Below are 23,315 nucleotides of genomic sequence, written 5' to 3' on the forward strand. Positions count from 1 at the left end.
TGCAACCTTAGTGTAATTGGGATGATGCTCTAACCAATTGAACTACCTGGCCAGGGAAACCCATTTGTTTTATTACTTCTATTAATCTTTAGACTCTATGTCCTAATTAGTGCAACAAGGCATTAAACAAGAATTATAAGGTATGAATATTGGAAAGAAGTAAAACTGTCATTCTAGGTGATGTGGTTGTAAACATAGAAAAACTCAAAAGAATATATACAGTGTTAGAATTAATAAGTGAATTTAGCTAGGTCACTAAAAATAAAGTCAACATATAAAATATATTTTATATGTACTTGCTAAAACAATTAGTAAATAAAAATTTAGAAACAATGCTATTAACAATAGCTTTGAGAAACCTCAAATATATAGGAACAAATCTGATGAAAGTAATGCAAGTTCACTAAACTGGAAATTACAAAGCATTTTAGGAAAAAATGTTAAAGATCTAAACAAATAGATATACCATGTTCATGAATTTGGAGACTCAATATTGTAAAGATGTCAATTCTCCCAAAATTAACTTATTGACTCAGTGCAATACCAATCAAGATCTCAGCAGGTTTTTCTGGGGAAATTTATTACTGAATGCTAAAATTTATATGGGAATACAAACAACATATGATAACCAAGAAATCAAGAAGAAGAAATTGTTGGAGGATTTACAATATCAGATATCAAGACTTAGCATAAAGCTTGCTGCAATAATAGATAATAGAACAGTGGAACAGAAGAGAGTACAGAAATAAGCCTCCACAAACAGGCCGGGGTGGGACAAAAGTAGGTTTACAGTTGTTCATATGGAAAATAATGCAATAATTAATAAATAATACGAGAATTAACTGTCTTTAGTTTACCCACAACTGTAAACCTACTTTGCCTAGCCTGTACTGTAACCTGATGCACAACAAAAGTGCCACTGCAATGTTGTGGCAATAAGATCCTTTTTTTTTTTTTTTTTTTTTTAATAAATGGTGCTGGAGCAATTGAATAATTCATATTGGACAAACAGACTTTAACCCTATTTCATACCATTTACAAAAATTAATTCCAACTAGATAATAGACCATATATAATAGTTTCCTGACCCTTATTTTAGAAGATAACAGAAAAATAAGTTTATGACCTTGGGTTAGGCTGTGGTTTCTTAAATAAGTTCCTAAAAAACATGAACCATAAAAGAAAAAATTGATACATTATAGTCCTAAAATTATATTATCAAAAGACACCATGAAGAGGGTGAAACAACAAGACACAGCCTACAAGGAGATATTTGTTGGAAGAAACAAGATGGCATGTAGGTAACAGCTGCACTCACCGCCTCCCACAACCACATCAAAATTACAACTAAAATACGGAACAAACATCACTCGGAACCTCCTGAGATGTGGCTGAACAGAAGCCCCACAACCAGGGAACTGAGGGAGCATCGAGACCGGTAGGAGGGGCGGAGACGCGGGCGGATCGGGGCTGAATCCCAGAGACATGGCCGCGGGCCCACACCCAGTGCCGCGGTTTAAACCCGGGAGGGAATCTCAGCAGTGGGGGTTACCTGGAGGAGTGAGGGGTCCCAGCCCCACAGCAGGCCCCCAGCTCAGGACTCCAGGGCCGGGAAGAGACATCCCCACACCTTCGGGCTGTGAAACCAACGGGGACTGTGGCTGAGGGTCGCAGAGGCTTCAGGAGTCCCAGCAGCTCCTCTTAAAGGGCCCGCGCACGGACTCACTCAGACGCGCTCCCTCTGAGCCCAGCGCTGGGGAGCAGCCGGAAATAAACCTGGGACATTCGGGGAGGAACTAACCTGCCTGAAATCCGGGCGAGAGGTGGAGGGGAAGCTTTCTCCCAGGCAGAAGGGCTGGCAGAGGCCGTTGCTCCTTTGGCGAGTCCTCCCCGCACACAGCCGGCAGGCAGGCACTGTGTTTGAATCGCCAGCACCTGACTCACACCTTTGGCCCCGCCCCGTGATCCTGGAGGCCCCGCCCCTCCCCACCTGCAGGCTCATCCAGGCCATTTCCAGGGGCTTTTCTGTGCAAGTGGCCTCTCAAGCCTCATGCTTAGGACTTTCCTAAAATCTCTCAAACAAGCAGCAGCGGGCTCCATACGGCTTGATAAGCGGCCCCAGGCATGACACTAGTGGCAGCCTGCACTGGCTCATAGCTTGGTCTCTCCTGGACACCTCCAAGTCCAGCACAAGTAGCAGCCAACTATGGTTTGCTGTGCAGCTCATGCTGGGTGGCCCTGGGCAAGGCACTGGCACAGGCTGACTTTGCACCTCCCGGGAGGCCCCAGAGACAGTGCACCTGGTGGTCAGACTCGACCACGCTGGATTACAACCCTACCACATCCAAGAGTGACACACTCAGGGGGTGCACTTGGTGAACACAAAAGCTCCACTGAAGTAAATCCTGCTCCATAGGAGTGTCTCCAGCACAGCAGCTCTTTGGCTGTAGTTGCAGCTGGTCCTCACAGCTGATTGGCCTGGGGGTCAATTCTTCCCAGTGACGGCAACAGCAACCAAGGCTCAACTACAACAAGACAGTGCACACAGCCCACACAGGGGAGCATCTAGAAGGCCCAGCTCAGGTGACTGGGGAGGCTGAGCCACTGGACCCTACAGAACACCTACTACACAAAGCCACTCTACCAATTCCAGGAGACACAGCAGCTCTACCTAATACATAGAAACAAACACCTGGAAGCAGCCAAAATGGAGAGGCAAAGAAACATGTCACAAAGGAAAGAACAGAAGAAATCTCTAGAAGAGGAACTAAATGAAATAGATCCAAGCGAGCTAACAGATACAGAGTTCAGAATTTTGTTTATAAGGATATTTAAGCAGACTATTAGGGAACTAACTGAGAAAATCGATAACATAATAAACTACCAATTTAAAATGAAGGCTACAGGAACTGAAATGAAGAATAATTTACATGGAATCAACAGTAGAGTAGAGGACTCTGAGAATCAAATCAGCAATTTGGAACATGAGGAAACAAAAACATCCAACCAGAAAAGCAAAAAGAAAAAAGAATCCAGAAATATGAAAATAGTATAAGGAGCCTCTGGGACAACTTCAAGAGGCCCAACATTCATATTACTGGGGTGCCAGAAAGAGAGGAAAGAGACCAAGAAATTGAAAACCTATTTGAAAAAATAATGACCGAAAACTTCCCCTACCTGGGGAAAGAAATCAACTTACAAGTCCAGGAAGCACAGAGGGTCCCAAACAAGAGGAACCCAAAGAGGCCCACAGGAAGACACATCATCATTAAAATGCCAAAGCTTAAAGACAAAGAGAGAATCTTAAAAGCAGCAAGAGAAAAGCAGTTAGTTACCTACAAGGGAGCACCCATACGACTGACAGCTGATTTCTCAACTGAAACTTTGCAGGCCAGAAGGGAGTGGCAAGAAATATTCAAAGTGATGAAAAACATGGAACTACAACCAAGATTGCTCTACCCAGCAAAGCTATCATTTAGAATTGAAGGTCAGATAAAGAGCTTCACAGATAAGAAAAAGCTGAAGGAGTTCACCACCACCAGGCCAGCACTACAGGAAATGTTGAAGGGTCTTCTTTAAGAAGAAGCTAATGAACAAAAGAATCTGATGAACTAAATAGATCCATAGACACTGATGTATGCAACAGATGATCATATTTCAGAGAAAAGAGGGAAGGGGGGTGGAGGGTGGGAAGAGATTAACCAAAGAAGTTATATGCATATATGCATAACCCATGGACACAATTAATAACAAGGTGAAGGCCTGGGGAGGGGGGTGGAAGGGAAGTGGAAGGAGCCAATTGGGGGGGGAAATGGGACACCTGTAATACTCTCAACAATGAAGATAAATTTAAAAAAGATATTTGTAATAAATATATATTTGTAATAAATAAAATATATTTGTAATGTATATATACATACATAGATATATACTGCATATATATCCAACAAATAACTCACATCCACGATATCTAAGAAATGCCAACAAATCAATAAGAAAAAGATAAACAATGAAGAAAAACAGCTCAGACAAAAAAAACAAAAAATATGAGTAGGCATTTTATAACAGGGAATATCACTCTGGACATAAGTATATGAAAAGATGTTTCATATGACTGGTAATCTGGGAAATGCAAATAAAAATAAAACCATAATGAAATACCAGTGCACACTCATCAGAATGACTAAAATGAAAAAGACTGACAATATGAAGTGGTGGCACGGATACAGAGCAACCAGAACTGGAACTTCCATACATTAACAATGAGAGTATAAATGTTACAACTGCTTTGACTCACTGGAGTCTACTAAAGTCCAGCAGTTCCAATACTAGGTAATAACAGAAATACCTGAATATGCCACTCAAAAGGCATTTACAAGGCTGCTCATAGCAGTTTAGTTCATAATAGACCAAAACTGGAAATTAACTCAAATGTTTATCAACATAAGAATGCATAAATAGTGATACATTTCTACAATGGAATACTATAAACAATAAAAAAGGAGTGATAACATAAATGAGCAGACATGATATTAAACTAAAAAAGCCAGACATAATAATATGATTCCATTTCTATGAAATTCACAAACAAAATAATCTATGGTGGTGGATACAAAGGAAGAGCATAATGAAGCATTCTGGGGAGCAGAAATAGTCAACATCTTGATCTGGGTAGTGGTTACATAAGTAATAAAGATTTAAAAATTCATTGGGCTGTGTACTTATAATTTGTGTACTTCAGTCTCTGTTAAACTAAAAAAAAGTTTTAAAAATTATAGAAGTTTACATGAATATTTTTTCACTGAAAGATTGAAACACTGAAACAGAGTAAAATATTAATTATACCTTCATTTCCTGCCCCCCATTCCTACTGTCCTTCCTAAAGAAAACCAGTAAGTAAGCTCACTTCCAAATTATTTTGTATGCATTTACATGCATATATACATGCATGTGTATGTATAACATTAAAAACATACACATTCATGCATTATAATTCTATAATTTTATTTTTACACCCTCCAAATACATCTTGCAGCTCTTTCTATGTCTACTGCAAATAAGCATCATTTTTTTACAGATGCATAATATTCCATAGTATCAGTGTAACATAATTGTCAGTCATTTCTCTACTAGTGGCTATTTAGATTATTCCTAATTTTTCACTATTCAAAACAATGCTGCAACAAATATTCTTAAATTTTCTTGTGCACACAAATAAGTATTTTGTTTTGCACTATGAACAATTACTTTCTATTGACTAAAATTGTAGAAACAAAATTGTTGAGTAAAGAAAATTGTAGAGTAAAAAATTTTATAAATTCTGCCAAATTGCTTTATAAGAAGGCCTTACAAATTATTCTAACCAACTGTACATGAAAATGCCTAATTTTTCACACTTTTATAAACACTAGATATTAACCTTTTAAAATTTTGCCAGTTCCAAGGGTAAAAAATGCAATTTGCTGTTATTTAAAAATATATTTCTATTCATCATTGATAATTTTTCTTATTGAAGTGATTATTTATCTTTTGCACACATTTCTATTAGGTTGTTTGTATTTTTCTTATTAGTTTTTGGTTATTAAATATTATGTATATTTCTGCATATAGAAAAAAATATATATATAAAATAAAATATTTTCTCCTGGTTTGCCATCTTTAATTTAATTTTATTTTATCACATGGCATTGGTTAGGACTCTCAATATACAATGATCTTAGAGATTAAAAACATGATTTTAAAAATAAATAACTCAGATGTGTATCACCAATACAGTCTCTTTGAAAAGGTGACTATAGGATGAACTTTAACAAAATAAATAATGACTCAAAGAAGGATGAAAATGTTCCAGAAACAGTGGAGAGGAAAGAAACAAGTTAACTTGTAGTTGTCTAATATGGAATATGCTGAAAAATTTGTAACGAACTTAAACTCTAGATTAGATGTTGGCAAACTTTCTGTAAAAGGCCAGAGAGTAAATATTTTCTGCTTTGTGGTCCAGTTTCTGCCACAACTACTCAGCTCTGCTGCTGTAGTGTGAAAGCAGCCATACTCCAACAATATCTCTGAGAAGATTCAAAATGATAAAATGACTTTCACCAACTGTAGTGTAAAGGGGTATTTGGTCATGAGTCACTAGCCTTCAAAAATAGATTGGGCCTGGCCGGCGTGGTTCAGTGGTTGAGCATCAACCTATGATCCAGGAGATCACAGTTTGATCCCCTGTCAGGGCACCCAGGTTTCAGGCTCCATCCCCAGAAGGGGGCATGCAGAAGGCAGCCGATCAAAGACTCTCTCATCATAGATGTTTCTCTCTCTTTCTCTCCCTCTCCCTTCCTCTCTCTGAAATCAATAAAGGACATATTTTTTAAAAATAGATTGGGTAATATATTCAATTAAAATAATTTTTTCATGGGGGTGGGAGACACTGGTTGCAGAAAAGCTGTAATTATTTAGCCACTTTTTCCACCTGATAATAAATGTGACCCATTAGGCAGTGATCAGTGACAGTTGTGATATTTTCAGTCAGAAAAATTTGGCTAACAAACTCATCCTGTTTTGGAATTCTACCTCCATCCTGTCATACCTCACCCCCTGCCTGCCAAGTTGCCTGTTCAGAGTACATCATGAGCTAACTAACTTTATCAGTTGTTATTTTTCTTCAAAGGGTATTTATTTAACTCAGGGCTGAATTATAATTGTGCAGTAAAATATAGAAACCTTCTCTTGAGACCTAGCTCCTCCCCCAGAACTGTTCTAGCTCAGAGTCACTTGTCCAGTCATGTGACTTTCTCCAGGACACTTGTTCCTAGCTGAAGAGTCCAGCACTGCTGCAAAGCAGTAGGTGGTAGCCCATTCCTAAAGCAGCCCCATCTGTTACTTTGGGAAATGCTGACGTATCCAAAGACACATGAATTAGGGCCATGCCATGCACTTCCAAATATCACTGAGTTGGAGAATCATTATTTTATAAATTATCTGTATGTTCCCCCTAACTTACAGACTTCTCACCCAAATGTATGGGGGTCTTACTTAAGGGAAGTCCCTCTTGGTGAACGCCTTGATTATTTTTAAAGTTTGGGGTACAGTTGAAAGCTTTCCCATATTCACTACATTCATAGAGTTTCTCTTCAATGTGAATTATCTGGTGTTGAAGGAAGTTTGACCTCTGAATAAACCCTGTCCCACAATAACTACACACACAGGGCTTTTCTCCAGTATGAATGATCTGATGGAGAAGAAGCTTGGAGCTCTGAATGAAAGCTTTCCCACAGTCCTTACATTCATATCCCTTCTCTCTACTATGCATTTTCTGCTGTCAAATAAGGTATAAACTCAGAGAAAAAGCGTTCCCACATTCATGACATTCAGAGAGTTTCTCCTGAGTGTGAATTCTCTGATGCTGAGTAAAGTTTGATGTCTGGCTGAAACGCTTCCCACACTCATTGCAAACATAAAGCCTCTCCAATATGGATCCTCTGATACTGCATAAGCTTTGATATCTGAACAAAGGCTTTCCCACATTCATTCTATTCAAAGGGCTTCTCTCCAATGTGAATTCTCTGAAGTTTGATGAGGTCTGAGAAATGAGAAAAGGCCTTCCTACATTCCTTACATCGTACTGTTTCACTTCTGTGTGGATCTGATAATGTTGAATAAAGTTTGAGCTCCTGGTGAAGGATTTTCCGCATTCATTACATTCATAGGGTCTTTCTCCTGTGTGAGTTATCTGATGTCAAATGAGTAACAAACTCTGACTGAAGTTTTTCTCACATTCTTTGCATTGAAAAGGTCTCTCCTGGGTATGAACTCACTGGTATTGAATCAGGTCTGAGCTGTGACAGGACACTTCCCTACATTGAGTGCATTTGAATATCATTTCTCCTGCATGTGCTTTCTGCTGCTCAATGAGATCTGCCTAGTGAATAAAATCTTTCCCACAAGCATTATACACAGAGAGTCTTTCTTTGGTGTGAACTCTCAGGTGCTCAGCAAGGTGGGAGCTCTGGCTGAAGTCTTTCCCACACTGATCACATTTTTAAGGTTTCTCCCCAGTATGAGAAACCTGACATCTAATTAGGTCTAAATTAAATGGGAAGCGTTTGCTGCAAGTCTTACATAGGTGAGCTTCCCCTTCTATAAGCTCTCTCTTAAGTATGAGGTTTGTGCTCAGAACTGGGCTTTCTGCTGATTCACCACCCACCTCAGCTGCCTCTCCTGTTTGGGTCTTTCAGCAAGTAACTGTTACCTGCTTGTAACCTCCCTCCTGAGACAAGAAATTCAGAAGGCTCTGCCCTTCCAGGTTTCCCCAAAGCCCCCCTAATCTGGGTTCAGAGACCCCACTCAGGCTCAGGGGTGGGGTGGGGGTGGGGGTTTCATCATTGTGAGCGTTTCTGACATTGTCTTATGTGGATTTCCATCCTCATAAATTTGCAGTTCCAAGTCACCTTCTTGTCACTAGTTCCTACATCAGAATCCAGCATCCAGCAGTGAGAAGACAGTGCATGATCTGCATGCAGACTTCTATACCTGTCCCACAAGCTTCCCTGCACTGCCACCCTCACACTGTGGCTAGAAGTCAGCTCCAGGCCCTGTCCCACTTTATCAGTTTTTAATACCGATTTAAGGGAACTCTTCCTAGAGCCAGCTAGAAAGCATAAACACTGAACCACCACATTATTTGGCTTTTAAGTCCCTGAAAATAAGAGTAGCTGGTCTCATATGGCTTCCTTTAGGGGCCTCAAAAGGGATGGATATGTGTTTGAAATTCCTATGAATACTTTGAGGCTTCCCAATTGATTATTAACATCTTCCCCGCTCTTTCCTTTTTTCAGTCCTGGGGTTGTGATTTGCAGGGGTTTGCTGTCACACACCTCTGTACAGTCCGAGAGCTCTCTGAGAAAGCATTTGATGAATCAGTTTTCTTTGCTGGGAGTAGGCAAACATTGTTTTCCTTGCCATCAATGGTGCCTATTTCACTATTTGCTGTGCACTAACTTCAGCCTTGCAGGTTTGAATAGCCTTATGCTCTGATCAAAGAATCTCCCAGGACTGCTGCCTCAGGTGAAGTGTGGCTTTGGGTGACCACATCCTGTGCTTTATCAGATTTTAAAGAGGTGGCACATGGTCCCTAGGCTGCTGGCACTTTGGGTTTTCAGGGATCCTGTTGTTGTCAGGGCCCTTGTCCACCATCACCCTATGACTTTCCTGCTCCTCTCTACCTCCCAAGGAATAGAAAGGGAAACTCACATTTATTTGGCACTTACTGTGTGCATTGTGCTAGATATTTTCACAAATATTTTTCATCAAATCCTTAGTATAACTGGGTGAGGTTGTTGTTATCTCCATTTATACCAATTAAGAAACTGAGGCTCAGAGAGGGAAGAATTTGCCCAAGACTACAAATGTGGCAAGTAGTAGAGCTTGGATTTGGATCCTGGACTCAAAGGTCCAAAGCCCAGGGTGTCTCCCTGAGAGTGAGCCTCAAGCCTTGCCCACCCAAGAGTGTGGATCTGAATTCAGATGAGAAACTGGAGGCTAATTGGAGAACATGGCTGACTCTTCTCCTTAAAAGGAATGGGGCTGGCTAAAAGACCTTTAAAACTGGAGAATCGTAGCACCAGAGGTCAAGCTGAATAGACAAAATCTGCTGCTTGGGAAATTTTTGTAGAATCATGGAGATATGTATTTTAACTGAATTAACTAAGTTCTCGGCTTCTGTAGTATTATTATGGATAAGCTATTGAATTTTCTTATTAGCCCCTTCTGCTTTTTCTGGCATTTTGCTTCCCCCCCCACCCCCCCCCCCCCAGCCTAAATAATTCAGTAACTCCATTCAACAAACAGTTATTGTTTGACAACTTTATGGCAGGGACTATGCTATATGTTGGAAATATAGAAGGCAGTACTGGGAGCCAGGGGTGGGGAGGGTAGATACAAAAATCTACAACAAAACCTACAATTACCATATAATGATATAGTGTCTGACATAAGGCAGTGGAAGGTACTATAGGACCACAGAAAGAAGACAGGTAACTCAACCAGGTAAGTGTGAGGTGGGGAAAGAATAAGGGAAGACTTCAGAGAGGATGCAATTCTTGACCTGTGATTGAGGACCATAACTATATGTGTAAGACTCTTCTGGAGGAAGAGAGATTTGTGCCAAAGTAAGGGAGCAATGAAAGCCTCCTCCTGGAGGACTGAGAAGATATATCAGCTGATAGAACTGCATTGGAACCTAAATGAACTTTTAGTTCCTGAGTTCTCTTCAAGCCTCTATGAAGTCACTTGTATGCATGTTCCTGGGTTTCTGGGTAGTTATTCTGGATGTTTCAGAATAAGACCTGGCCAATTATCAGTTCTTCCTTATTTGTGCCCCCTCTCTGAAGCTCCATCAGAAATCTATTCGGTTCCTATGAACCTCTGGGCCTATTGCTCCTACCATTACTAAGCAACCATCTTGCCTTCTGGAAGCCTTTTCAGCTTGTCTTCTCACAGTTTCTGCTTACTTATTGCCACTACTGGATGCTGTTGTTTAATGGTTTCTGAGACCTGCCTTCTCTTATGTGTCTTTCAGCTATTGTTATTACCTCCAACTGCCTAACCCTCTCTTTTTATCATATTCATATTCTCCAAGAAAGAAATCAGTTTGTTAACTAATTACTAACCTATTCTTTGGGCAAAGCACTTACATTCAGCCAGTTCACAGGTCACGGTCTAGCCAGCAGATGGGTTGTCCATGTGTCAGAGCCTGAGCCCTGATCCAACCAGGGGCCCAGAGATGCAGGTAACAAGGATGGAGGTTTACATCAATAGAGCCCATAAAAGGCAGTCTTAGAAGGGGACTGTGGATATGGCAGACAACCAGAGGCTTGGCCAACTCAGGAGAATCACACTAACAGATATACCAGAGGTGCTATAAATGGAAAACAAAATCAAAACCATACCAGTGTTGCCACAATACTCCCTTGGCATAGCTTCAGGTGATGGTAGGGGGAACAAAGGATAAAGAAAAATAGAAAGATGCTGGCAATAAACAAGAAAAAAGCATAAAAAAGACATATCCAAGGAAAGGAGACAAATTGGCCTATTTCATAGGAAATTATCTTTCCTGAGGTCCATAAAAAAAGCCTGGAGACTTCATACTCTTCTCAAATACACGAGGGATGAAATAAAGAGTGTAGTCAATGTGATGGTACCTTCATGAGTCAACTTGGCTAGGCTATGTCACCCAGTTTTTCAATCAAACACTAAGCTAGGTGTTGCTGTGAAGGTGTTCTGTAGATGTGGTTAACATCTACAATCAGTTGACTTTAAGTAAAGGAGATTATTCTTCATAATCTGGGTGGGCTCCACCCAATCAGGTGAAAGACCTTAAGAGCAAAACAGATTTTCCCGAGGAAGAAGAAATCCTACCTGTAGACTGCAGCACCCCCTCCTCCTTAGTTTCCCACCTGCTGGCCTGCCTTATAGATCTCAGACTTGTCAATCGCCACAATCATTTAAGCTGATTCCTTTCAATTATATAATAAAATCATTATAACAAATATTATAGTAAACATATAATCACAATAAACATTCTAATAAATTATTCCATCATAATAGAATCTATATGCATGTACCTCCTACTGATTGTTCTCTGATACAACCCTGCTTTATATAGTGAGTATGGAATCTCAGACTTGGAGTCTGATACCCCAAATTACCTTTAGCATCAACTGTTTACTCCAATTAGGCCAGTTTCCTGTGAGTCTCTTCATGTGCTTGCTCATTTCCTGCTTCTGTTCACACTGCTTTTCCCTTCTGACTTGTCTCCACTCTTTTCCACTTTTATAAACTCCCTTTCCTTAAGCTTTAGCTCTGTCCCATGCTCTCTATGAAGCCATAGCTCCTTTTGCTCTTTTCTTTCTTTAAACTCTCTTAGCAGTCATTAGCTGTGCCAATAACTGCAGTTATTAGTCTTACATACCTCACCTAACACTGTTTTGCATATCGTATCCACAACTAGTAGGTATTAATTTGCAAGTACAAGTTTGGATGTACAAGAAATACCACATTTCTTTATTTTGTTTAAATTAAATTAATTTCACTGCAGATTTAAGTAATCCCAGTTTTAATTCTGCTGGAGTAGAAGGATATCCAATCCCAGTTATTATTGGCCTTCCCTCCCTTCCTTCCTCGGGGAGCACTAGAGTCTTGGAAGATTTATGTTGAGCCTGGAAAATGGGGGAAGATGGACTTTGGCACACTCATTGTTCTGGGATATATGGTCCCTAGAAGCCAGGCAAAACTCTGCTCATGGACCAAGAGTGGCAGGGCACCCAGACCCTCTAGGGCCATCATGCATCCATCTGAGGTTTGGATATCTCTTGGGGGTCCCTCTAAGACAGGGGTGGGGAACCATTTTTCTGCCAAGGGCCATTTGGATATTTACAACATCATTTGTGGGCCATAAAAAATTATCAACTTAAAAATTAGCTATGAAAAAAGCTCCTAGATTTAAAAGCTCCTAGATTTATTAAATTTTGAGTCCCACCTGCGGTTGCCTTGGCAGAGCCAGAGGGCCAGATATTCCCCACCCCTGCTCTAAGAATCAAGGCTGGTGTCCTCACTACTGGAATCCTGACCTTTTACTCCTTTCCAGTTTGGGGAATTTTTTATTTTTAATCCTCACCTGAGGACATGTTCATTAATTTTTAGAGAAAAGAAGGGGAGGGGGAGAGAGAGAAATATCTTTTGTCTGCCTCCTCTACGCACCCCGATGGGGGATCAAACCCACTACCTGGACATGTGCCCTGACCAGAAATCGAACCTGCGACCTTTTGGTGTAAGGGACAATACCCCAATTAACTGAGCCACACTGGCCAGGGCTACAGTTTGGGGAATGTTTTTTTCTTTTCCTGCAATTCCATCTACACAAAACCCTTCCTTCCTTCTCTCTTTTTTTCTTTCACTTGCTCCCCAGATGCTCTTACCTCCTTAATCCCCTAGTAAAATCTCAAGGAGCAAGGAACCAGGAAGGCAGATCACAGGGCACAACTCCAGGGATAATACTGACATTGCATTCTAAGGAGCAGTGGTCCAGGAGGTTTTATTTTAAGTGTGAGTGGTGCATGTTGGAGTTGTCTAAGAGAGAGAGATCCTGTCAGACAACTTCTTTATGCCTGGGAATACTCCCTTGAAACCTGTTTGAAATGGATGGGAGGGAGAATATAAGAACATAAACCAAATTAATGCCCCAATAAATTATCCTGTCACACACTTATTATTTTTATTTGTTTGTCCCCTGTATTTTTATACTTCACTTTAAAACAGATATATGAGCTGATATGTCTAGTGTTCCAATTAGATTATGAACTTCTTAAGTGTTTACCACTTATTTTTAAAATCTTTCTGAAGTCCCAGCATAATAATTTGTACATAATAGGTACTTATAAGTGCCTTGAAATGAAAAGAGTTTGTGGATTACTGACCAGGCTCCACCAGCTCAGGCTGCACAGGGCTGACTTCCTCATTGTAGGGGCTCTAGGATCTTTCCATGGTCACTTTTAGGGTTAGGCAAATATGCTTTTTCTTTACCTGCTTCTGTTCACAGCTGCTGCTGGCCTGAATTTCTGAGATATCAAATTTGTATTTGGGATCTTTCTAGCCTTAAGTAAAAGTAAACACTTCTTTTAAAATTCAGACAGATGATATTAACTTGAACCTTCTTTCATTACTATAAAGAGAATTGCAGGTCACAACAAAAACATGTATGTGGTTCTAACAACAGTGGAAAATTTCTAAGTGAAATCAAAGCAGTACCTGGCATTTATTTTCATAATACCTTTCACTTGAAGCGCCAAGTACATTATGAGAACTTTATCCCATTAATCCTTAGAGATAAGTAAAGGGACCTGAATGAATGGCTTGTACAGATAAGGTCACATAGCCAGGTAGTGACAGTGTTGTTAACAGCCTGCTGCCTTGCCCAGTATTTGAACAGTTAGGCTACTTTGCCTTAACGTACCATTGTTTTAATGACATAATGGAATGTTTGTGCTCTAGCAGGATAATTCATACTTTCACATTATACTTATGTTAGTAAGTATGGCATGGAGATTATTTATCCAAATTTGCCAATATGCATTTGGTTTTGAATTCAGCAGCTTCTCTCTTCTGCAATCTTGCTTTCTCTTTTATTTGCCCCTACTTCTAATGCTATTAAAAATAAGAATGAAGACCCAATCATATTACGGCATTAGAACTTAATATATCATTTCCTCTAGGACTACGTGTATTTTGAAAGACATCCGCTTAGACCAAAGAAATTAACCATTACTTTCTGATACGAAGAGAGATTTTTTGGAGGTGGAAAGACTTCCTTCCTTGTTCCCTCAAGTAATAATAACATGCCCACCCCCCACCCCCCGCTTCATTTCCCTATCCTATACACTTTATTAAGGATCTGAGCACAGAGCTAACACTGGGCTATGCATTATTCACACATCCCACGTGACCTGTCATGACTTCACACCAATATTCATGCTGCTCTTGACCTGAAATTCTCTTCCCTCAGTTCTCTGCCTATTGAACTTCTGTTCATCCAATGAGATCCAGTTCAAATGCTAGCCAAGAGGCCTTCTCCAAACAGCTCTTTTACTCTGAGCAGGACCAATGTTTCCCTCCACTATGTCTCCATAGCAATAGACATGATTCTATTTTAGAGCTCATCATCTTTATAATTAATATATATTAACATCTCTCTGCTCCAAAGAATGTAACCTACATCAAGTTGGGACCAGATCTCTCTCTCTTTCTTTCTTTATATTTTCTGTGCCCAATACTATTATGTATCAATCATGTTAAATATACGATAAATGTATATGCCACAGTCTGGACAGTATAAGAGGTTTACAGTTTCATAAAGGAGACAAGGTTTATAGACATAAGAGAGGAAGACCGCATAATGTATTGGGCTAAGAAAAGTAGATAACTACTAAATTCAACAAACATTTACTAAACGCCTAGGAGTAAAGAATTATGTACCAGGGCTACTAGGATAAGTACATAGTTACTACCTTTGAGGCGCTCACAATCCATCCACCTTGTAGATAGTCTTTGTATGTATGTGTACAGCATTCCTGTGGTTTAGATATCACGTTCCATGTTGTTCCTCAAAACAACCCTGTGAGGTAGGTCATTATTTTCATTTTTATAGAGATGGAAAGAGAGGGTTTGAATTCCCAAGTCTTCTGACTCCAAGACTAAAGTCTTTCTTCCCTACTATATCAGTGTTTCTCAAAGTTTCCCACTTCTGAGTACACTTTTACAGGAAGAATAGACATATTCCCCAGGGTTGGGAAATATAAGCTAGAAATCTAGTGTATAATCTTAAAATTCACGCTTACTCTAATGTTTTCCATTACTTCTCACTGAGTCAAACTGAAGGTCTAAGAAAATAAGCCTCATTGATTCTGGGTCCTTAAGGGACCTTAGTACAGGGTTTCAACACCAGAGGGGCACCCATACAATTTCAGAAGCACATGGCTACACTGCTACCTTGGCTTGGGGTGTCTGGGTTTGGCTTGAGTCCCAACCCAAGATCTGGGGTAACTCCATTGTGTTTTCTTTGAGGTTTTCTCTGGCGTAATTGTATTTACAGCCATCTCTGAAGACTGTATCAAAATTTATACTCTACTCCCAGGTTTTAAGTGAGCAGTAGGGGCTGTCCCTTTCCTCCCTGCAAAGATTCTCATTCTGGCAATAAAATCTCTTCAGTCCAGTACTAACCGCCACCCCTCTCACTGCCAAATGAACCTAAAAGAGTGCCAGATGTCTCCTTCAACCACTTGCTGGTTCTTGAAGGCCCCAAATGCTAAACAATGCCCTCTCTTCAGAATCGCCGCTAGAGGGCCGCTCAAGGAAGCAGTTTTGCTAAGCCCTCTAGTGGCAGCTGGGGTGACATGGCTCTTTTATGGAACCCAGAAAAAACTCAGAAGTTGCATTTGGGAAGCCAGCCTACGTTACACTCGGTAACTAACTTTTTAAAAAACATCTTGGTTCTCAGCTTCCTTTTCTTAAGGCCTTTGCCAGGTCTCAGATACATTACCTTTCTTGGATGAATATCCCACTCCCTAGGCTCTCCCCCTCCAGGGTATGGCAATGTGGAGCCATCATTCTCTCTTTACCAGGTAAAAAGTTAGAATCTGGGGGACTTGCAATTTTCCCCACTGCCTTTTTACTTCTTTCATCTTCCCCATGAATACAGAGCTTATATATACATTCAAGATTTTTTTAGTATAATCTCATTTTCAGTATGGCTTGCAGGTTCTGGAATTAGACTTTCAGGATTCAACTCCTGGCTCTTTTGTTTATAACCGGGTAACTAAGAATGTTATTTAACCTCTCTAAGCTTCTGTTTCATCTGTAAAATATGGAGATTAGTACCTACAATATACAGTTTGGGGAGGAAGAACTATGATAATGTATGGAAAGTGCTAGGTCTGGCACACTGAAAGTGTTCAACAAACATTAGCTATTTTTATTCTTCAAAGCTCCTGTCTAGTGCACAGCATGTCTATTAATCTGGTACAGAAAAATACCATCTTTACATAGGACTCAGGGTACATATGCAAATGAACTCATAAAGAACCTGTATTTCCCTAATGGCTAAGCTGGCAGTTATTTTAGGTTACGGAAAAAGGGGCCTGGCTGTGTGAAACAATCAATGCAAAGGGTATTCAGGGTGCAAAGGAACCCAACAGGCCTGGAATCTGCATGGAGGAGCTATGTTTTGCACACAGGTGTACTTCCTCCCTCCCCCTAAACCCACCATGTATCAGTATTCAGGATGAATCTGGGAGTAGAGTCTGTGGGCCAGGCCTGAGGACACAGTGGTGCAAATGCAAGAGGGTTCCAGGCCAAGGAAGGGAACTGAGCACTCCAAAGGCCAGGAAGCCAAGCCAATCAGATTCCCCACCCACCAGGAGTCTAAAAGGTGGCAGAGCCTCATGGCCCAAAGTCCAAGCACAGCAGGAAAGTGGCCAGAGACTCTTGTCAGGTAGAGATCTGATAGAAACCGTCAAAAAAGTTAAAGCTGAAGAGCTCATAACACCCACGGGCCCACAGAAAGGTCAGTGTGAGCCGAGCAGCTGTTCCATCTGGTGCCAGGGGCCTTGGCTCTTGTCTTCTACACCCCAGCAGTTCAGGCCTCCCTGATGAGCCCCACCTAGAAAAGCCAATTCTGTTCTTAAAGGGAACTTGCTTGTTTCTGGCAGGGAGTCTTCCTCTTAGCGGGCCAAGCTATCTTTTACGTATGAATGGGGGAAAGGCGCAGACAGCGCGTCCAGGGGCTCCACTGGCTCCAAAGGAAGGAGCTTGCGGCCGGAGCCTGAGTCTCCATGTTGCGAGAACTCCACGGGTTTCTTTCAGAGGCAGGCAAGGGCCTTGGCTGCCAGGGACCCTGACAAGCCGCGACTTGAGCTGTGCCTTCGAGCCTGGGTTGGCTTGACAGAGGCACAGAGGAGGGCGGGCATTCCTGGAAAGGGGGTGAGGTGGGGAGGTGAGGGGAACAGCATGAGCAAAGGCACGAAGGAAGAATGAATCTGCTGCGCGTCGAGAATGGCATGGAGACTTCCCTGATTGGAGCCGGGAGTTCTGGCAGGGGGATGGCGGCGGCTATGATTGGCTGGCTGAAGTGGGGCCAGATTTGGAGGGCTTTGAATGCCCGACTGAGGAGCACTCAGCCCAGCTCCTGACTCGCGATTTCCGTTCAAGACCGAATTACCTATAGGGTGGTTAATTCCAACGGGTGTTTTTCTTTGGGGGCTTCTGAAAAGTCAGTTTATCCTCTTACCTGCTTCGGTTCCCTTCCTTTACCCCGGGAGAAAGTAATCCTCGCTTGTGGAGGGGAGGGGGGGATAATGCTGATTAATTTTACTTTTCCTTGCTTTGAAGATGGAAAAAAAAATAATCCCATTTCCACGCCAAATATTAAATTTGGTTTCTCCTCCGCCTCCTCCCGCAAGTCCTCTGGCTCTCGCCAGCACCTCCCCCACGTTTTCCTGCTCTCTGCCACCAGCCCCGCCAGTTGCCTCCCCGCCCGGGCGGCGCGCGTTCCGGGCCCGGCTGGCCCGCGCCCACCCTCCGCACCCGTGCGCCCCCCTCCCAGCCCCCCGCGCCCGCGCTGGGTCACCCGCACACGCCGGTCCACGCCCCCCCCAGCCCCCGCCCGGCCGAGCGGTAGGTGTTTTGCCGTCTCCGCCGGGCCGCAGTGCGGCTGCGCGCACTGGCTGCCTCCGGGCTGGCAGGGCAGCGGCGGCCGCGGCGGCGGCGGGGCCGGGAGCGAGCGGCGGCGGCTTGGGGAGTGGTGTGGAGCTGAGCCTGGGGCTGCAGCGGCGCGGGGCTCCCGGAGGAGGAAGCCCCGAGGGCAAGAAACGAAGGCCAGGCCGTGAAGTCCCCGAGCAGCCATTCTCCTTGGATTGGGGGGAGCCTTGCCCCCCCACCTCGTCTTCAGACGCCCCCTCCTCACCCCCCAGTCCCGGCCGCTGACGGGAGGAGGCGGCGGCGGGGGGCTGAGGGGCGCCGCCATGCCTCTCCCGCGGTGAAGCGCCCCGGCCGTAAGGAGCTTCTCGGTCTCCCCGGTGATGTCCCCCAGGCGGCAGGCGAAAGCGACTCACTCGAGCCCTGGGGTAAAGGCCTAGCTTATCCAGCTTCCTTCCTCCTCCTCCTCCTCCTCTTCCCCTCCCCCCTCCTCCTTCTCTCCCCCTTCGACCTCCCCTCCCCGTCTCTTCCCTCACCCTTCCCCGCGCCCCCATCTTCCCTCCCTCCCTCCCACCCCTCCAGCAACGATGGCAGAGGAACAACAACAGCCGCCACCACAGCAGCCTGATGCCCATCAGCAGCTTCCCCCCAGCACCCCCAACCCCGGGGTGGCTCTGCCAGCCCTTGTGCCTGGGCTGCCAGGGACAGAGGCCAGCGCGCTGCAACACGAGATCAAGAACTCCATCTGGTAAGAGGATCCACCATCGCTGGGGTAAAAAAGCCCAGGCACATTTCTGCTGCAAAGGGGGTGGGGGGCGGCGGGCGGGGAGCGGAGGAGCAGGCTGATGCATTCATTGAATGTGGGTATCCAGGGTCAGATGCATATTTATAGGGCGCCTGGAGGTGTGGGAAATTTGCACCAGCCCTTGGTCTTCTTAGCCCCAAAATGCTTTTACCCCCCTCCTCAATTGTGAGTGCAGATAAACAAGTTATTTGTGGTTTTCACTTTGTTGTAAGAGGAATATAGGTCGAAATTAAGTCATCTTGCGTGAGGATAGCATGAATTTGGGACTGAGGAATGTGAAATGTGTTTACTCCTTTTTGCAATCATACAGGGAGGAAGAAGTGTATTGTGCATTTTCACCAAACAGACATTGTGCGTAGGAATATTAATAGGCAGCACAAAACCTGTCTCTTCCTTTCGGTTGGTTTAGCTGTTTCTGAATGTTTTTGCCTTCTTTATTCTGAGACTAAATTTCTGTTCCAGAAGAGTTCATTCTTTGCATTGATTGTGAAGAAAGGGCTTTTTTAGTATAAGATATTTTAAGGTGGTAGTTAACACTGTAAAGTGACTTTTTAATTTAAAAAGATATCTTTAATTTCAGTGTTGTACCATTTTGTGTGTCTTTTTTACAAACCAGAGATGAAATATCTTTTCCTATTCCTGTACTTTTTTGTGTGAGAATTTCCAATATTTCTGCATTAGATTAAACTCTGTAAGACTGGTGGCAGTCTTTTAATAATTAAATACACTGAGTTAAGTCTATTCTTTTAGAGCCATTGCAAATATTCTTCGAACATGAACTTGCCTGCCTTCTTTTTGTAGGATTCTTCATTAACTGACATCTTTTAAAAACTGTAGTGCTATTTTAAAAATGGAAAGCAATATTTGGAATTTGGTCTAAGAGACTACTTTTAATAGAAGTTTAAAAATAGAATTAAATGTGGTATAAAAAAGCTCTGATTTTAAAAATGAAATCTCGCATGTCCATCATTGAATATGACTACTAAAACATCAACCCTCCTTTTATATTGCAATTTAAAAATAAATGTATCATAAAATAACTTACATTGCAGTACAATATTTACACATTTAAAAACAGTGACAATTTTTAAAATATAAAATTATGGTTTGTTATGTAGTGATTTTCATTATTTTCCTGGTGTGCATCCATATTGTCATGATGCTAATATGAAGTAGGTCAGTGCAGGCTTTAATAGTTTTATAGTACTAACAGTAGTTGGCAGCTGAGTATCTTGCTTTCAGTTTTAATTTGAAAATGAAGTTTAAATATTTTAAAGGTAATTTTTTTTACTTTTGTCAATAGTCATGTTGTGGCAACTTGAATAGGTCAGGAAAATTGTGTGTGTGTGTGTGTGTGTGTGTGTGTGTGTGTGTGAGTATGAGTATGTGACTGTGTGACAGAGAAAGAGGCTTTATTCTTCAATGGCTACCCTCACCCCCTTTTTAAAGCTGTAATTTAAAGGAAGAGATGGTTAAGCTCTTGCTTACCAGAAACCAGAGTGTTTTTACCCCCTATTAACTTGAAGTAACCTAAGTGTCCGTGAAATCATCATTAAATTGAATTTAAGCACTTTGGTTTTTACATGCAGGTAAGGGACATCCACATTAAAAGTGATACTGTTGTAATTTCTCTGATAACAAAAGCACTAAAATCTTTTAAGAAAGACATATTTAAAAAGTTGAATTAGTAATGTATATTTTAATTTATTATGAGGACAGTAGGGGGAAAGGAACCTTTATTTTATGTTTTTAAAATAAGAGTAAGTTGTATAGGCAACTGACTGAAGTGTTTGAATAATAATGATAGTGGAGTGCTCTTTTTGGTAAATCATGTGATTTAGTTATTCTTTCATTGATAATTTATGTTTACACATCCATTACTACTGAACTGCATTGACTTTAATGTGAGAAAACTTATCCTGAAGCAGAGTGTACTTTAGTTTTAGGTACTTGCTCTGAAAAAATAATAGGCAACAAACACCTTAATTCCCAAATGTACAATTTTAATCTTTATTTTTAAATTATAATGGCACATTTACTGGCATTTAATTTTCAACTTTAGCAATCCTACTCGCAAAAATTGTTTCTTGTATTTAAAACCTCAGAAAAACATTAGTGATCATAAACAACATTAGTGGATATACTTAATATACAGTCTCATATCCGATGCTCCACAAGACTGGATTTATAGTATTCATCAAGTAACTATATAAAATAAAGACATTAAACGTGAAGTACTTTCAATACCATCTTCCAAGAAATAGGATGTCCCGAAAAATGTAAATACACTTTAACAGCTGATAGCTCAGTTTTGAAAATGAAATGTATTTTAATAAACACTGCCTTTATGATTATTCAATGTGTGTGTATACATTTTTTGGAACACCCAATATATATGTTAAAATCATTTTTAATAGATAAGATTGCAGTTCTTTAGGTGTCTCATTTTACATTGCTTGAGGCAACAATGCCTTCTTACCAATTTTTTTTTTAGTCACCTGATAATATTCTGAGAGATTATCAGTTTTATTACTTCCTATATCAATCTTTGGTAACATTATTAATGAGAATTTAAAATTACATTAAACAGGAATGTGGCATTTAAAAATTATTAAATGGGTTTTGCATTTAGGTTGATCCCGGAGTATACTGGATTTGCAGATCACAAACATGCCTGTACTTGTTCTTCTATTCTGCAAATATAAATATAGTATGTGATGTAGGCCTTTAGCTGAACAATGAGTTATTTGTTATCTCAGTTCATAATTATTTATTTTTTGTTAAACTAAAATGCTGTTTGATAAAAGCATGCCCATGATAATTTCAAGCATCAGATGAGTCTTTGAAAAAAAAAAAGATTATTCAAACTTGAAATTATGGTACTTAATGAGATCAGAAACTGTATTTCTCAAGAACTGGAAATACGTCTTTTTAAGATAGCTCTAGAAAATGAAGATGCTGCTAACTCGATAGTGGTGTAATATTTGTATAACATATGTGTGAGTACCTTCAACTGACGTCCTAACAAGCCTGCATGCACCTTTCTTGACCTTCCTCATTCCTACTCCATAGACAAAGGGTCCAGATCACTTACACTACTCGCTTGAAAGGAGATTTATTTGCAGAGGTGTGTTTAATACTGAATATGCTGTAAGAATGTTATGTGTATTTTCTAAACAATAGAATTATAATATAAACTTTTCATTTAAAAAAACAACTAGTAACCCATGTCTTTTTTGTAAATGAAGACTCACAGTGACAACCTAAAACAAAGCCACAACCTAATCTCACTGTTAACTAACTTTTCTAACTTACCTTGCACCCCTCTTTGGTTACCCAAAAAAAGAATACCAAGGCAAGTTTTTCTTTCCTCTTCTCTCCAAGTGTCATCACAGCATTTTTAAAAATGCTGTATTTAGTTTAAACAAAACAAAATTTTGAAGAGCTTCTTTTTCTCTTTGAAGCAGTTTTACTTGAAATCCTGATAGAATAAAATTGCTGTGGAAAAAATAGAATAGAAAAAACTGTATTTGCATTCTCTTCTGCCTGTTTGTGATTAGTTATTTTTAAGAATAATCATGCCTACATGGGTGGGAGCAATTAACATATCTTTAATTAGGATATAAGGAATAGACTACAAACCTTTTCCTAGAAATTCAAAAGAAACCCTGATGTTTTATTATAGATAATGTTCTAATACTGTATTTACTCAACAAACACATTCAGGGATTCTTAAAAGAATTAGTGGTTATTAATCATTTTCATTTATGTGACTCTTTTCAAGTAAGACCTTGTAAACCATTTCTTAAAACAGTCTTATAAGATGTGTCATTGTTCTATCCACTTTGTGGAAACAGGTAAATAGAATGACAGGTAAACTATAGGATTCCTCTGATTCATTATTAGACCCTGGAAGCAGTACAGAGACCAGAGCTCCTTGTCTTTATTTAGTCTGTAAGTCATACAGACTTCTGAATCTGGTAGATTTTAGATTTACAATTATAATCAAAGTAGAATTACATATGTGGACCATTTTGGATGCTATCTAAATTCTAATTTAATCCCAAATTGAGCACTTTTGTTTAACTGTCTTATTTCTCATTTACAATGAGCAAAGTATGATTATCCTAAGGTTTACGTAGTGATTCCATATTAGTCCTAATCTTTGTCCCCTGTCCAAGAACTTAGTAGTTTTGTCCTTGGTTCTGGGTGAGGCAGTTTATTAGCTCTGTTTGAGAAAGTTATTGTTTCTTCAACTGCAGTGGGA

At 40.9% G+C, this 23,315-nt stretch overlaps 1 protein-coding gene and 1 pseudogene across 1 annotated transcript in view; one reads left to right on the forward strand and one right to left on the reverse strand.

The window, feature by feature from the left end:
* Positions 1–6,967: 6,967 nt before the first annotated feature.
* Positions 6,968–8,480, reverse strand: LOC107546558 (uncharacterized; annotated as a pseudogene).
* Positions 8,481–18,825: 10,345 nt separating this feature from the next.
* Positions 18,826–23,315, forward strand: part of RFX7 (regulatory factor X7) — a 106,105-nt gene continuing 101,615 nt past the window's right edge. The window contains exon 1 of the mRNA XM_016224960.2: positions 18,826–18,991. Within this exon, the coding sequence (XP_016080446.2) occupies positions 18,831–18,991 (161 nt within the window). The 5' untranslated portion in view covers positions 18,826–18,830. The remainder of the gene's footprint in view (positions 18,992–23,315) is intronic.

The sequence above is a fragment of the Miniopterus natalensis genome, chromosome 1, assembly GCF_054644295.1.
Source record: "Miniopterus natalensis isolate mMinNat1 chromosome 1, mMinNat1.hap1, whole genome shotgun sequence".
NCBI classification, from domain to species: domain Eukaryota; kingdom Metazoa; phylum Chordata; class Mammalia; order Chiroptera; family Miniopteridae; genus Miniopterus; species Miniopterus natalensis.